Source organism: Mus pahari, unplaced genomic scaffold (assembly GCF_900095145.1).
Source record: "Mus pahari unplaced genomic scaffold, PAHARI_EIJ_v1.1 scaffold_10269_1, whole genome shotgun sequence".
NCBI lineage: Eukaryota > Metazoa > Chordata > Mammalia > Rodentia > Muridae > Mus > Mus pahari.
The window spans coordinates 1,799-19,336 of NW_018393481.1; the positions used below are offsets into that span (position 1 = coordinate 1,799).

General features: G+C 42.7%; 1 protein-coding gene across 1 annotated transcript; it reads left to right on the forward strand.

Moving 5' to 3' along the window:
* Positions 1-4: 4 nt before the first annotated feature.
* On the forward strand, positions 5-15,729 carry LOC110315554 (baculoviral IAP repeat-containing protein 1a; the record flags this gene model as incomplete). The annotated part of the gene is made up of 6 exons (XM_021189584.1): positions 5-1,907; positions 8,028-8,195; positions 11,279-11,431; positions 11,750-11,836; positions 15,061-15,225; positions 15,365-15,729. Coding segments are annotated over 6 exons (2,841 nt in total), but the record flags the coding sequence as incomplete, so codon positions are not given.
* Positions 15,730-17,538: the final 1,809 nt, after the last annotated feature.

Below are 17,538 nucleotides of genomic sequence, written 5' to 3' on the forward strand. Positions count from 1 at the left end.
CGAGGTCTTCTCCAATCTCAGCTCTGTCATGTGTGTGGAGGGGGAAACTGGCAGTGGGAAGACAACCTTCCTGAAGAGGATAGCTTTTCTCTGGGCATCAGGATGCTGCCCCCTGTTGAACAGGTTCCAGCTGGTCTTCTACCTCTCCCTTAGGTCCATCACAGCAGACCAGGGACTGGCCAGCATCATCTGTGCCCANCTCCTAGGGGCAGGAGGCTGCATTAGTGAAGTGTGTCTGAGCATCCTCATCCAGCAGTTACAACANCAGGTGCTGTTGCTGTTGGATGACTACAGTGGGCTGGCCTCACTCCCCCANGCCCTACACACACTGATTACAAAAAACTACTTGTCACAGACCTGCTTATTGATCGCTGTGCATACAAACAGGGTCAGGGGCATCCGCCCATACCTAGATACAATTTTAGAGATCAAAGAGTTTCCCTTCTATAATACTGTCTATATATTAAAGAAGTTTTTCTCCCATAATATGACACGTCTACTAGAGTTTATGGTTTACTTTGGACTGAATGAAGACTTACAGGGAATTCACAAGACCCCCCTCTTTGTGGCAGCAGTATGTACTGACTGGTTTGAAAATCCATCTGACCAGTCCTTTCAGGATGTGGCACTTTTCAAGGCCTACATGCAGTACCTGTCCTCAATGCNCAAAGCTGCAGCTGAGCCTCTCCAGGCCACCGTGTCCTCATGTGGGCAGCTGGCCTTGACAGGGCTTTTCTCATCGTGCTTTGAGTTCAATAGTGATGACCTGGCAGAAGCAGGAGTTGATGAAGATGAAGAGCTCACTACCTGCTTGATGAGCAAATTCACTGCCCAGCGACTGAGGCCAGTCTACCGGTTTTTAGGTCCTCTGTTCCAGGAGTTTCTTGCTGCCATGAGGCTGACTGAACTTCTGGGTTCAGATAGGCAGGAAGACCAAGATCTGGGACTTTATTATTTGAGACAAATTAACTCACCCTTTAAGGCTATCACCACCTACAACAATTTTTTAAAGTATATCTTTAGCCATCCTTCCTCAAAGGCAGGGCCAAAAGTTGTATCTCATTTGCTTCACTTGGTGGATGAGAAAGACTTGCTGGAGAATAGGTATGAAAATGAGGATTATGTAAATAATCCTCCAGAAACTTGCAGAATAATGAAGGCAGTTAAGGAACTGTGGCTGTTATCTCCTGAATCTTTCTCTTCATTAGTTTCAGAACATTTATTGAGCACTGCTCTAAACTTTGCTTATGAAACCAACACGGTTGCTGAATGTTCTCCATTTATTTTGCAGTTCCTAAGAGGGAGAACCCTGGGTTTAAACGTACTAAATTTACAGTACTTTAGGGACCACCCAGAAAGCCTGTTACTGGTGAAGAGTTTAGAAGTCTCCATAAATGGAAATAAAGAGCCAACAGTTGTAGATTATTCAGTCATGGAAAAAAAATTTGAAACATTACAGCCACCAACTATAGATCAGGACTATTCATCTGCCTTTGAAAAAATGAAGGATTGGGCAAAAAATGTATCTGAACATGAAGAGAACGTAAGGAGTTTTATGAAAATCCAGCACTTTAATCCACTCAAACTAAGCTCTGGCTACTGGAAACTATCCCCCAAGCCATACAAGATCCCTAGGCTGGAAGTTGGAGTGGGTAGCATGGGTCCAGCAGACCAATCACTGCTCCAGGTCCTCATGGAAGCCTTCTCAGCTTCACAGAGTATTGAGTTCCGTTTATTCAACAGCAGTGGCTTTCTTGAAAGCATCCGCCCAGCTCTGGGGCTGAGTAAGACCTCTGTCACCAAGTGCTCCATGTCCAGGCTGGAGCTCAGTGGAGCAGAACAGGAGCTGCTTCTCAGCCTGCCTGCCCTGCAGTCTCTTGAGGTCTCAGAGACAAACCAGTTACCAGGTATCCCTGAGTGAATTCCCATAGTCATTCTGCTTGTCACTGTGTCTCATTCATGGCTTAGATGAGTGAAATTCCTTGGTAGGACCTAAACACTTCCACTGTTTAGGGTCATAGAATGTCTCAAGTCATAGGATCAGGTTCTAATTACTCTAGGGCAACATTCCACCAGTAGTTCATCTTTCAAGGTCCTTATAAGGTCATTTCAATTGTTTCGTATTGGTAAATGTTGGACTTTGGGTAAGATGATGCTGGAGAATCCTGCATTTGGTTTCTAAAGAGAAGATACTTAATATGGGCTAATAATATTCATGTCTTCTAAGCAATCTTTGGTAGTTTCTAGGAGAGGCCTTATCTTCATGATTTCTTTGAAAAAGTATTTATTTCATTTTGTGTGTGTGTGTGTGTGTGTGTGTGTGTGTGTGTGTGTGTGCTTGCGCGCATGCACGTAGTTGTTCACAGAGGTGTGAGAACAGTGTAAGAGTTTGGGAACTGTGGCTATAGGTGGTTGTGAAGTGCCCAGTGTGGGTGCTGAGAACCTTATTGGGTCCTCTGCAAAACAAGAGCCCTTACTTGTGGAGATGTCTTTTCAGCTCCCAGACTTTCCTATCTTTCAGTTTATTTCTAAGTTCTTATATCATCGAGAATATTTGATTTTAAAATATTGTACTTGCTAGTAACAGATCTTTGATTTTTTTTAGCCTGTTATATGCTCAAGTATGCTTTGTTTTATCTGTATTATTGTTTTTCTTTTTAAAAATAGTTTGTGTGTTTAGAGTATAGTTATATTATTTCCTTCTTTCCTTTCTTCCCTGAAAGCCTTTCAACACACTCCTCCCTGCACTCTTTCAAACTTAGGGCATCTTTTAAAAATTGTTGATACATGTATATATTCCTAATAGTCATACATACACACATACATGTATACACATACATATATGTATATACATACTAAATATGTGTATATATTCCTAACTACTTAAGTGCCTGATCAGTCTGTATATTGCTACTTGTATGTATGATTTCAGGGCTCATCATTTGGTCACAGTTAGATAACCAATTGTTGTGGCCTTCTGTGGGGAAGACTGGGAGACTGTTGCTCTGATTATCAGCATCTCCTACTCTCCTGTAGTCCTTTGTGTAGAACCGAGGCCCCATGAGCTGTCAATCTTTCCATGTTTTTCTTTCCTCAATTCCTTTTCTGTTTACCTTGTCTGTTTGCTTGGGTTTTGCTTTTCAGTTACATTTATTTAAGTCTATTTCTAGTAAAGCCACACACAAGTATTGTGCTTAGATAATTTCTATCCCATGCTCTCTTCTTCCAACTCCTTCCATTGCTCCCAACTCCCTGTCAACTCTGTATACACATATGTAGTTATAAACAGATATATAAATACACGTATAAATGCATATTTACATACAAGCTGCTGAGTCTTATTTAGTGTTGCCCACATATGTGTGTCTTCAGGCTGACCACTTGGCACTGGACAACCTATTAGGGGACTGTCCCTGGAGAAGCCTGAGTCTCCCTCTCTCAGCATCCATTACTAACATGACTTCATCTAGAAGTGGAATCTTTGGAGATTTTCCCTATCTATGTTGCTTGTTAACTGCTCTTGCCATTGTATAGGCCTTTATTAGGCAGCCATATTGTTCAGATTTTATGGGTGCAGCTTTCCAGTCATATATATAGAATTCACTGTCTTATAGCAGATGTTCTGATCCTCTAGCTCCTACAGTCTTCCTGCCTCCACTTCTGCCATGTTCCCTGAGACTTAGATGTAAATGTGTGTGTGTGTGTGTGTGTGTGTGTGTGTGTGTGTGTGTGTGTGTGTTGTGGATGGGTACTACATTTTATATCTTGTGTAGTTGTGATGGTCTTTATCTATTATTAAAAAAAAAAGAAGCTTCTTTGACAGGCAGTGGTGGCACACAACTTTAATCCCAACACTTGTGAGGAAGAGGCAGGCAGAGCTCCATGAATTTGTGGCCCCTAGGTCTACAGAATGAGTTCCAAGACAGCTAGGGTTATACATTGAAATCCTGTCTCGAAAAACCAGAGGTGGGGAGTGACAGAGGGAGGGAAGGAGGGAGGGAGAGGGAGAGGGAGAGGGAGAGGGAGAGAGAGGGAGAGAGAAGTTCCTTTGATGAGGATTGACAGCTGCACTACTTATCTGTGGATATAAGGATAAGTTTTTAGAGTGTTGGTAGAAATTACACTTGTTTAGCAAAAACAACCATAAAAGGTTCTCTTCCAGAGTCCATGAGCTCACCAGGCAGAGGGAGTTGGTTAGGTTTGTGGTATCAGGCATGAATTCCATCCTACTGAACAGCTGTTAGATTTTATTGTGTGGCTGTTGGGTACCTCCAAGATATAAATGGCATTATGACAGCATAGGGTCTATCATGCCATGCTGGTGGTCATTGTGGGTCATAGGCTATCTAGCTGAGCAGGACTGTTAATTGCCTGTGTCCCTTGACAGCTTGCACAGCACCTCTGTGTACTGTGAGAGTTAATCCCTAGGGAAGAGGCTTCCGAGGTCAGTTCCAGCTCGATTCTTCCTGAGCCTTGGTTCCAAGAGTTGTACTGTAGATGTATCAATTAGGGCTAGACTTAATAATCCTTCATTTTGATCAGTTTTGGTTTTCTACAATTGTCTTTCTCTATTGCAAATTGCAGCTTCTTTGAAGAGGGTGAGGAATATATTTCTGTAGATTATAGTTAGGGATTATCTGGTTTAGTAAAGTGTTGGTTGTAGGTTGTTTTCCTCCACCATGCACAACATTGCTAGCCTTGTGTAGTTGGCTAGGTTTCCAATACCAGGCATGATTGCCCTCTTGTTGAGTGGATGTTACGGCCCATTGTCAAGTGTTGGTTACCATTAAGGTATATATGCCACTATTACACCTGTAGGGTTATTGTGCCATGCTGGTCATTGTGATTCATAGATATCAGCTGTGTAGGATTACTAGTTGCCTCCCTCCCTTGGAAGCCTGCATGGTGCCTTCTAGTACAATGAAAGTTAATACTCAGGCAGGAGGGGTTCAGGGAAGTCCCAGTTTAGATATTAAGGTCCTGTGTCTGTAGTGCATGATCTCTTCAGCAATAGAGCTGTATCTTTCACTTTTGGAGACCAAATAAGGGTAGCGGCAGCAGTCTAGAATGTTCTGAGAGCTTCTTAGGCAACCCTGACTAACAGCACAAACCAGGGCTTCTCATGCCTGCAGTTGGGTTTGCAGGTTACATAGCCTGTGGCTCTTGGAAGAAGCATCATTAGCACTGATGTGAAAATCTCATTTAATCTCTGTATATATGTATGTGTTTATGTGTATGTATGTATGTTTGCATGTATGTATGCATGCATGTATGGATTATGTATACACAGATTTATATATTATTTAATGTATTATAGGTATTTTAAGTAGGTAGTTAATAGCCCCCATCCTCCTTCTCTATTGGTCTCCTTTCTCCTCTCCATATCTATGTTCCCCTGTTTTCCCATTTACCTTTTCACATCATTTGCATCAATTCTCCCTCTATTGCTGTTCCTCTCTCTTCTGCTCTCCTCACTGTACTGATTTTCCTGCTGTTAGTGTAATGTATAATTTTAAAAACACGGTTGCTCTTTCTTAAGAGCACTGCCCAAGCTCCCACCTAGGCTCCACAATCAGCCACAGCCAGTCTCACTCAGGTCTGCTGACGGCCAGCTGCTATCATTCCCTCAACCTCTTCCAGCTAGCTTTGTCAAGCTGCCAACAACCACCCTGGCTGCTCCCTTTTCCTCCTGCCCACCTTAAAACTGCAAATGGAAAGCACTGGACAGCTTAATATTTTAAAACTAGCTAGATGACTCAAGGGCTGGTTGAAGAATTTCCTGTCCTAATTTTGTCAAGTAGCTCCTTGCATTCTCCTTGGCCTCTGCCCACAGTGGAGGCTACAAACTATAGATGCTCTGCAACCTACATGCTGTTGTGTCCTCCTGTTCCAAAGCCTATACCAAATCCCTCTCTCTAGTCCCCTTCTTTTCCTCCTGGGGCTCAGAAATCCCACCTTTTCCCCTTCACCCAGCAATTGGCTTCTGCCTCCTTTATTGACAGAATCAAGAACCAATTAAGGAATCAATACCTCTCCCTACATGTTACTTCAGATTATATACTCTTATCTGAGGTTTTGAGCTAAGAACCTCGGGTGAGAGAGATCATGAACATTTGTCTTTCTGGGTTAGGCTTACCTCATTTGTTTAGTTGGGCCAAGGTTCTGTCAATCTTTATCATCTCAGAGAATTGTTCTTATTTGTTGATTCTTTTTGTTATTGATTTGTTTCTATCTCATCAATTTCTGCTTTGAGTTGTATTATTTTTTGCCATTGACTGGTTGTGAATTTGGTTTATTCTTGTTCTTTTAAATGCTTGAGTTGCATCATTAAGTTATTCATTTGTACTTTTTCTGTGTTTTTAATGTAAGCACTTAGAGCAATAACTTTCCCTTGTAGGACTGTTTGCAGCGATATGCCCACAGGCTATTTTGTCTTGTGTGTTTATTTAGTTATAGGGAACCTTTTTAATTTCCCTCTTCATTTGTTCTTTGATCAATTCATAATTCGGTATTGTGTTTAATCATCATGAGGTTATGTGTTTCCTAAAGATTTGTTTGGTGCTGATTTTAAGTTTGTGTATTATGGTCACACAAGTTACATCAAGTTATTGAAATAGTCCTGGTTGGCTGTTGTAGTTTTTAGGACTTTGGAATGCTTTGCTCTAGGTTCTTAAGGTATTCTAAGTTTCCTTTGAGAAATCAGCTGTTATTTTGATGGGTTTTCCTTTACATAAGACTTGTGGTGTTTTGTTTTTTGTTTTTTTTCTCTCTTGATGTTTTCAATATCTTCTTTTTTTCTCTATATACTTAAAGTTTTAATGATAATATGCATGAAGAGTTTCTTTTCTGGTTCTGTCTATTTGGTGTTTTTGTTTCTTCCTGTATCTTCTTTGTGGATCCATCTCAGTTTGGATAAGTGTTCTTCTATGATCTTCTTAGAGAGATATCTGTGGCATTGACTTGCAATTCTCCCTTATCTATTCCTAAAATCCAAAGGTTTGGTCTTTCCTTGGTGCCCCACACTTCCTGTATATCTTTTTCCTATGGGTTCTCCATACCCCATTTCTTTGCTTATTTCACTGAGATCATCGTGTTCTGACTTCTGCTTGATTCATTCTACTTCTATGTCTTCCCTTTAAGTTTTCTAGTATGGCTGTTGGGATTTCATTCTCATATATCTTTGACTTGAGTCCTCCTCACTGTTTCTGTTTATTGAATTTTATTTTCAAAATCTTGATTTTCTTCTTTTTTTCCATCAGCCTTAGACTTGTTGGATCAGGCCTAGAGGTTGGTTATGGCTCAGATGAACACAGTGATACTGAGCTGGTTGCAAGGTGTGCATTCTGGTATAAGTTTAGAGTTAGGGGTCTATGGGGATTGTTGCAGTGCCTGTGAGACGGGGAATATCAGGGAAACTCACCAAGCTAGACACTGGATAAGGATGTGTAGGACAAGGATGTATAGAGAGGTTCCATGTGCTGTGAGAGTCTTCTGAAGGTCAGGCAGGTGAGGAGGCAGGGTGGGGAGGCAGGGTGGGTCATGGCAGAAGCCTAGAGGCTGGTAGCGACACAGGCAAAGGGGTCTAGACTAGGACCAGGAATTGGATGTGGGATCAAGGCTAGATCTAGGGGCCTGAGGATAGGTGAGTGGATGGGAGAATGGCAGACTTACCTGGATAGACCTTGGAAGAGGATGTGCAGGCTTGCAGGAGGGGTTCTGAGTTACATTTTTATATAAGTCTCAGGTAGGAGTTGAACAATAACATTTTACATATGCAAACCCAGTTGATTTCAGTTGCCATGCTGGTTGCCGAGATGTTTGATTTATTTTGAGTCTAGAGGCCAGCACAGGGTTGCCCTACAGTCTGTCCATGATCAGCAGATGCTGCAGCTGGCAGTGTCTTCATGCATGTGCTTCCTAATCAGATGTTAGGATGCCTGGGAAGTTTCATCTTGGAGGTATGAATATGGCTGAAGATCACAACACTTGGGGCTCTCGAGTGATGGGAACTCTGTGCTGCTTTCCAGATCAGCTCTTTCCTAACTTGCACAAGTTCCTGGGCCTGAAAGAACTGTGTGTGAGACTAGATGGCAAACTGAATGTGCTCTCAGTCCTTCCTGAAGAGTTCCCAAACCTCCACCACATGGAGAAGTTATCCATCCAAACCTCCATGGAGTTTGACCTCTCCAAACTAGGTAAGGATGGTGCTTGATCTCCAGTTCATGTCTCAGCTGGAAAAGCTCCTTCCCTTTCCAGTAATTGTTAGAATCATTACACTATCATTAATCAAAACTTCCCTGGGCCTGACATCATGAACTTTGTCCATGGGAAGGGGTGGGATCAGTGCTCTTAATCATCAAGAGGGCAGAGATTTATTCATAACCCAAGTCTTTAACATGTCAGGAACTGTTGTGAGCACTTTACAGATATGAGCTCTCTCCTTATACCCACTGTGTAATAGAAAGAATAATGATTATTCCTGATTGTCAATGACTGCTTAGGTTATCGGGCAACGAAAGTGTATCTTCAAACAGAAGATCTGACTGCATAGCCTGAGTTGTCCACTCCTAACACTTCCACGGCAGCGTGAGGAGTCCTCTTCTTGTGCTGGTGTTTTAGTCCCACATGAATATCTGCCTGCTCAGGGAGGAGGAATCTGACAGGGAGCAGAGGAAGTGTGACAGTTCTGAAGGGAAAGGCTTCCCCTACTAAAGTTCTGTTCCAGCAGTCTGGAAATTTCCACAGTGCAAGTGTTGCCGCTCTGCTCCTTTCCAGGGAAAGCTCTGCTCAGGCAAAAGTGTTACATCTCTGCTCTGAAAGCCATCCTGGTGATTTGGAGCAAAGAAATACCACAAAGTCAACTGCACAGCAAACCACACACAAGAGGTTTATTGAGAGGGAAAACCCCAGGAGAGTGGCTGCCTCTGCTCAGATGAGAAGCAGAGGACAACTGGGCAGAACACAGAGTTTATATAGCATTTCTTGGCAGTGGAGAAGTCTCAGCTTTCCTGTGAGGTTTGGGATTGGAATGATTGATCAGTGGGGCAAGCTCAGGGATTGGTACATTTTTTTTCCTTTTAGGGCAGAGCCTAGTCACTTTTCTGCCTTGGGGGTTTAAAAGGTTTAAAAAGAGTGTCCATGGCTTTTGAGTTGGTGTGACTAACTAAACAGTGACTCTCTACCTTTTCATTCATTTCTCTCCATTTCAGCCTCATGTTGGCAGACAGCTGTGCAGCCATTTTTTTTAAGACATGTCATTTAGCGAAATGATTAAAGCACTATCAGGTCCTTAATTTTCAAAAACACTGAACACAAAAAAAATGTAAACCTGGAGCAGGTATGGCAGGTTTGCATGCCAAAAAGTTACTAGAGAGGGGCGTGGTGACTCATGCCTGTCATCCCCACATTTGGGAGGCTTAGGATGGAGGACTGTCACAACACCAAAGACAGCCTAGCTCTGCAAAGGTAGTTATTTCCAGGCTAGTCTGAGATACAGTATTAAACCCTGTCTGAAAAGAAACAAAGTAAGCAAACGAAAACTTTTTTAGGTAGGTAAGATGGATCAGCAGGTAAAGGTACTTGCTAAGCCTGACAACCCTAATGCCACAGATTCATATGATGGAAGGAAACAGCAAGTTCTCCCAATTTCTTCCTGACCTCCCCATATGTGCTGCAGCGCATGGATAATCCCCCCAACTCCTCCCACACAATATGCACATAGACAAAATGAGTTTACATATTTTAAAATTGTGTTTCAGAGTTGTCCTTCCTTTTATGTTACCCTGCCCAGAATTCCTAATGTGTCAGTATAGTTAAAGTGTCCTTTTTTATTTCATTTTTTTCTCCACTCAGAAACTAGGCCATAAACCATGTGCTATCTATTTATCCTAAGTTTAAGGTACTTTGCTACTGCAGCTGAAGTGCTTATCTGGGTTGCTCTGGTGCAAGAAACTGAAGTCTCCTGTTTAGTACCTCATAGTAAAACAGCAGGAGGCTAGGTAAATCAGTATTTGTTCTATCTCAGGAGGGGAATGAGAAACTCTAAGTTTCAGGAAGAATGGAGAGGAAGACCTGTCTGAGTTCTCAGCACTGCTTAAAACTTTCAGAATGTATGATCACATGGTGTTAAAGTTCACTAGGAGTTTGCACATAAATTCAGGTCATAAATTGAATAAAAGGATGATCACAGCCAGCTACTGGATGGAACACAGGGTCCCCAATGCAGGAACTAGAGAAAGTACCCAAGTACCTGAAGGGGGCTGCAACCCTGTAGGTGGAACAACAACAGGAACTAACTAATACCCCCTGGGTTTGTGTTTCTGGCTGCATTTGTAGCAGAAGATGACCTAATCGGCCAACAGTGGGAATAGAGGCTCCTTGGTCTCCCAAACTCCATATGACCTAGCACAGGGCAAGGCCGGGGCCAAGTAGTGGGAGTGGGTGGGTAGGGGAACAGAGGTGGGGGGAGGGGTATGGGAATCTTTCGGGATAGCATTTGAAATGTAAATAAAGAAAATAAAAAAAAAAAATTCTAGGCCAGCCTGGGCTACAGAGTAAGACCCTTTCAAAATAAAAAAAAAAAAAAAAAAAAAAAAAAAAAAAAAAAAAAAAAAAAAAGAATAAAAGGTATAACAGTGAATGTCTACATGCATATCCATTAGAAGTAACTATCTAGCTAAACCTTCATCATTTGTTACTAACTTGAGGGTTCATGGAAAGTTAACAACCACAATTAAGCTGTCCTTGAAGTTTTGTATAGAAAAACCAAGTCAATATTTTATCTCCTATCTTTGCACCTGTGTTGTATATCTTCTTATGTCCTTCAGTTAATGGTTTTTATAATCCCTTAGAATAGGCTCTAGGTTTTAGAAGTCTGTTGTTATCTCAGGAGCAATTAAACAGTTCTGTTATAAAGGGGATCCAGTGTCTTTGTGCTGCCATTCTGAAACGAGGGTGACCCTAGCATGCTAGTTGTTTTTCTAGAATAAATGTTCTTTGTTTTTACATACTATGTGAGTCTTGGGTCTTGATTCAGTGATTTTATAACCCTAATACAGTGTGCACAGTGATATTACAATACTGGCACTGAAGGTGAAATACAGGAACAGAAACTAGAGAGGGGCAGGTCAATTGTTCACTAGTGAGTTGCAGAAGCCTGGCATAAGCCCAATGTAGTGTCAAATCTAGACACTGCGGCTGCAGCTCATACATTGAGGGTTCAACTTTGACAAGAATTTGTGGCCTTCTCTAATTTCTGAACACTTTTCATCTTTTCTAGTTAAATTGATTCAGAACTCTTCAAATCTCCATGTTTTCCATCTGAAATGTAATTTCCTTTCGAATTGTGACTCTCTCATGGCTGTGCTTGCTTCCTGCAAGAAACTCAGAGAGATTGAGTTTTCTGGACAATGCTTTGAAGCCATGCCCTTTGGTAAGAACTGTACAGTCTTGACCTCAGATGCTCCTGTGCCCAGAGTAATTTAATATTTAAGAATTAAATGCCACTTATGTTATAGGAACTGTGGGAACACCTGATGATCAGTGAGGCTCTCACAACAATGAATGAGCTATAGTTAATAAATGACAGTTTAAACATAAACAGTACTTTATATCTTTCATTTGCAGAGTTGTGTCCTTACTTAGTCATAGTGATTCAGTCTGAATGTTATATCACATTTTGCCATTTTTGAAGTTCTCTGTGTTATAGGAACATATCTGAACTAACAAAATTTTATTTTCTCTTTCCTAGTCAACATTTTGACAAATTTTGTTTCTCTGAAGATACTGAATCTTAAAGACCAACATTTCCCAGATAAGGAAACATCAGAAAAGTTTGGTAAGTTTATAAAATAGTGTTAATTTTGCTCTCTTTCTCTCTTTTTTACTTTAGACTGAAATTCTTTTTTTTTAATTAGATAATTTCTTTATTTACATTTCAAATGTTATCCCTTTTCCTGGCTTCCCCTCTGAAAACCCCCTATCCCCTCCCCCTTCCCCTTCTTCCCAACCCAGCCACTCCTGCTTCTTGGCCCTGACATTCCCCTATACTGGGTCATAGGACCTTCACAGGATCAAGGGCCTCTCCACCCATTGATGACCAACTAGGCCATCCTCTGCTACATACGCAGCTAGAGCCATGAGTCCCACCATGTAAAAACCGTGTTTCTTAATTTAATATTTTTTCTCCTCCTCCTTCCTCTCATCTTTTTCCTCCTCCTCCTCCTCCCCCTCCTCCTCCTCCTCATCCCCCTCTTCCTCCTCTTCCTCATTCTCCACCTCCTGTGAACCTACAACAAAGCAAGCTGTGTACAGTTGTCCCTTGATATCCATGACAGCTGGGTCCATGGCCTTCTGCTGATGTAAACACTAGAAGATCCTTGATGATATAAAATGGTACAGCAAAGTTTGCCCCTGATCCCACTCATCCTTCATATACTTTAACCCATCTCTCCATTGCCTACAATGCCTAATATAATGTAAATGCTTTGTAAACAAGTGTTACACTGTGTTGTTCCAGGAGTAACAAAGAGGAGTAAGTGTCAGTACATATTTGGTACAGACACAATGTTTAAAAATGGAGCCTGTGGTTGGTGGAATGTGCCCATACAGAGCATCATGCACCAGCCAGGCTGGTTCTTTGGAGGTCTCCATAGTGATACTCAGTCTCCCCTTCCATAAACTCCCTTCCTGATGCCATTACTGCTGCTCCTAAACATCCTCATGTTTAATCTCATTAAGTGCAATATTCTCAGACTCACTGACTTTTTAGAATAGAATTTGGTCATGATGACACTGTGTACCTTTATTGTTCCACATCCACTCCAAAATCATATGTACTTTTTGTTTCAAAGACTTCTAGGATACATATGGATTTATGTGCATATATATAGGAACTTCTATTTAAGGTTAAGAAACCATTATAACTCAGATTGAGCAAAGTAATATGTATAAAATACTTAAAATTTTTTGAGTTAAGAAACCATTATGAAGCACCTTTAATCCTAGCTCTACATAAGAAGAGACAACAGGAGCTCTGAGTTTGAAGCCAGCCTAGTGTAGAGATCAAATTCAAGGAAAGCCAGGTCTAACCAGGAATCCCTGTCTCCAAAGAGCAAAGCACATGAAAGAAAAAAGGAGAGAAAGAAAGAAGGGAAGAAAGAAGGGAGGGAGGGAGGGAGGGAGGGAGGGAGGAAGGAAGGAAGGAAGGAAGGAAGGAAGGAAGGAAGGAAGGAAGGAAAGGAATGATTGTGAAAATAATGAGTGTTCATGGGAAGCACTATTAAGTTAAAAACAGAGAGAGACAATGGTGATATAGGGTGCAGAGTGGCATCTTCACAGTTCTTCTCAGAGTGCACTGTGCATAAGAAGATTTAGCTTTCTCCTTGCTTCTTTCTCTTTAAGACCACAAGTTGTGTGTGTGTGTGTGTGTGTGTGTGTGTGTGTGTGTGTGTGTGTGTATGTGTACATATGTGTGTGTTGTTTCTGGGTAGTGGATAGATAAATCAGAGTGCTCAAACAGCAGGAACTTATTGATGTGGACTCATTGTTTTGTGTATTTTTTGTGTCTATTGTGTGTGTTTGTGTGTAACAGTGCTGTGGCATCTGTGTGGCAGTCAGAGGACACAGGCAGAAGTCAGTTCTCTTTCCATTTGGACTCCTGGAACCTAACTCAGGTCCTCAGGCATGGCTGCAGATGCTCTTACCCCTGAGTGGTCTCACCTGCTCTGACTCATGAACACAGAGAGTTCTGAATACGTTTACAGTCATGCAAATCTCCCGTCACACAGATTCACATTCCTTAGTGAATCGGCTGAGAGCCTGGAAAGCATGTTTGTAGTAATGAGCACACATGCTTAGATGCTCATGCTTAGCAAGGCTGGAGACAGTTTCTATACATAGGACTCGTGTGATTTCTCTGAGTGAGAAGTAACTCCTTCATGAAAGATCACCTAGAGACTGAGAGTGGTACACAGGCCTGTGATCCTGGGAGGACGAGGCAGGAGGATAGACTTCTAGTCATTCTGACCATGGGCTGAGACTGTCTCAAAACTGGAAACATAAATAGGACAACCAGTTAACTCAATTTAATGGTTCCCTTGTGCATGTTAATATAAGCACTGGTGACTGTACATACTGAGACTGATTTTACATCTAACTTGCTAGTTTGAACAGATGTAACAAGAACAAAACCCAGAGCTGAGTTCTCATGATTGGCACAGTAGATTGGCTGGCAGTGGAGTTTTCTTTCCTTTCAGGTAAACAAGAAAACAAGATTCTCTCTCTCTCTCTCTCTCTCTCTCTCTCTCTCTCTCTCTCTCTCTCTCTCTCTCTGTCTCTGTCTCTCTCTGTCTCTGTCTCTGTCTCTCTCTCTCTCTCTCTCTCTGTGTGTGTGTGTGTGTGTGTGTGTGTGTGTGTGTGTGTGTATGTATGTGGTGCTGTGGTATCCAGCATCTTAGGCAAGCCTTGTATCACTGAGCCAACTCCCAAATCCTGGAATTTCAGTTCTAAATACTATCTTTTTAAAGGAACACCAGAAAGGGGGAAGTCAAAGATGAGTCTAGAACATTGTTTTAATTTTACAAAGTCTTGTAAACACTTTCTGCAAGGTCACTGAAGTGGAGACTGTGATCATGTGATCTACAGAATGTCTTGCTAAGGATTGATGGTGCAAAGGTGGCAGAGTAATAAACCATGCTTTCCAAGGACAGTGACTCTCCTCCGAGTGGATCACTGGGGTGACAGATGAGGATGGGATGGCAAGGCAGGNGCTGAAAGCATTGGCAGTTAGGAGAATGAACTGTCATGGAGGCCTATGTGTCCAAGGTAAAATAGAAATAGAGAAGCACCTTGGAGTGAAGAGACAGGTTGGGGGAGGATGGAGGAAGCAGCGGCAGAGAGCAGCAGGAGCAGCTGTGTGCTGACCCCTTCTCCTGACCTTGGAGAGGACAGGGATGAGGAGGGCCTGTGCTAGGTGGGGCCTCCTAGACTACGGACTGTGTAAGTCATAAGCTGCTCACAATGGAACAGCTCCTGAGGATGGTTCTCCTGTGTCTCCCGCAGCCCAGGCTCTGGGTTCTCTCAGGAACCTGGAGGAACTGCTTGTTCCCACTGGGGACGGGATTCACCAAGTGGCCAAACTGATTGTCCGGCAGTGTCTGCAGCTTCCGTGTCTCCGCGTTCTTGTCATTCACTATATCTTGGACGATGACAGTGTGATTGAAATTGGTGAGTTTCCCTCAGAGAAAGGGGTTCCCTTGTGTGGAAGCAGTGGTGTCATTGGAGCTGCCCGCTGCAAGCATCTAGAGCCAGGAAAGGCATTACTGATGTCCTCTGGATCTGTTCTCATTTGTGTTTTGTTTTCCAGCCAGGGTGGCAATCAGAGGAGGTTTCCAGAAACTTGAGAACTTAAATATTTCCATGAATCACAAGATTACCGAGGAAGGATACAGAAAATTCTTTCAAGCCCTGGACAACCTGCCAAACCTGCAAGAGCTGCATTTCTGCAGGCATATCCCAGAATGCATTCAAGTTCAGGCCACAACTGTCAAGGCTCTGGGTCAGTGTGTGTCCCGACTGCCCAGCCTCATCAGACTGCACATGCTCAGTTGGCTCCTGGATGAAGAGGACATGAAAGTGATTAATGATGTGAAGGAGAGACACCCTCAGTCCAAACGCTTGATTATCTTCTGGAAATTGATAGTCCCATTCTCTCCTATTGTCCTGGAGTAAGGATGCTCCTAAGGTTACTGACAGTTCTAAATTCCAGATTTCCTAAAACCCTTAACATTAGCTGGGCATGGTGGTACACTTTACTTTCAATATTTAGGACACTGAGGTGTGAGAATCAAGAAATTCAGACCAGATTCTGTTTCACAACTAAAGATACAACTATCCATCCTACTAAAGAATATTTATTAAGTGTGCAGACTGCTAATTTTTTGAAAAGCCTGCATGCCCACTGCTGAATTTAGGAGCTATATTAAACATATAAGTGCCTTGACAGTCCTTATTTGGTCTTTGTAGTGAGCCACATCATTCGCCATTACAAGATGGCGCTGACTTCCACTGCCCATCTGATAACAAGTTGTTTGCCGCCTTGAGGCAGACATGTGCAGTCCTATACAATAATGACTCAGCACAAGTCCTCTTTGCCCAGCCTTATGTTAATGAGGTGATTCCTGCTTTAGCCTATCTCATGGCGGCAGTAAGGCACAGAGCACCCAGGCAGTGAACGCTCCAGTATGTAGGGAGGCCTCGTTGGTCCATGGGTGTCCCCGTAGCATCATGAAAGGAGTTCCTGAATAAAGTGCTGTTGAGAAGGATCTTCAGTGTTGCGTCTGTTCTTGCTGGTCAAGGCCGGTTGCGACAGCTGGTGGCCTGTATGGTGACCCGAGGGAGACCCTCGTAGATCCAGAACTCTTCAGCACCAGGATGGTGGTACCGGTAAGTTCCCTAGGGTAAGTAGGGGCAATAAAGATCTCCGGAGATAAGTGGAGATGATAAAGATCCGGGATTCTTGTGACTATAAAGCTCACTGGATTGGGACTATAAAGCCCACTGGATTGTGATGATAAAGTTCACTGGATTGTGACTGTAAAGCTCACTGGTTTGTGACTATAAAGCTCACTGGATTGTGACTATGTTGGACTGGCTTCTCAGCTAATCCATAAATCGCACGTAGATAAGTGCGCTGGGCAAAATGGGGAGTTCAGCTTCCAGCCCGCTTCTGGCAGCTCTCATGGACTTGCTGGAGCAGTGCAAGCTAAAAATAGACAAGAAGACTCTTAACTCTTTCCTTGCGGAATGTGATCGCTGCGCTCCTTGGTTTGAGGTCTCAGGCTCATTAACTGTGGGAACATGGGAGAAACTGGGCCGAGACTTGGACTGAGAGGCAGAAAAACAAAAACTGAAACCAGGCACGAAGCCCATATGGCGTATGATTCGTGCTTGCCTGAGTGATTAACAATGTGCAGAGGCAGTTAAAATAGGGCAAAGGGCACTTGAAATACATAGAGACAGCCTCTCAGAAGGAGAAAAACAGTCTGGCAAAAAGAAGGGGAAATTGAAACCAAAGCTAAGAAAGAAAAGAGCAAAAGCTAGTGGAGGGGGTCATTCCTTTACCCTTCCCTTAAGGAGCTGACTCTGGAGAAGCTCCACAAAGGTATTTATGTTTTACTACAAAAAATTCTTCGCTCCTGTGCATTTGGCTCCAAAACCACACTGTTGCTAATTGGGAGGATCCTATGAAATTTTCTCGAGTAGATGGTGCCACATTTTCATCAGTATTAACACAGGTAGCTTCTGGGGCATCTTCCGGTAGTGGGTCGGCATCCCCCAATAGTTCTAATGATCTTAATATCACGACATTGGTGATGCTTTGCTCTGGGATCCGTCCTGCTGGACCTGGACAGTTAAATGTTATTTTCAATTCGACCCATAGGAAAGTTCTACCCACTTGCTACCCCTTTCAAAGTTTTCCACCAGAATTTTCTCAATGCCAGTCTCCTCAGCATCGCAATAGGGAGATTATTTCTGGGT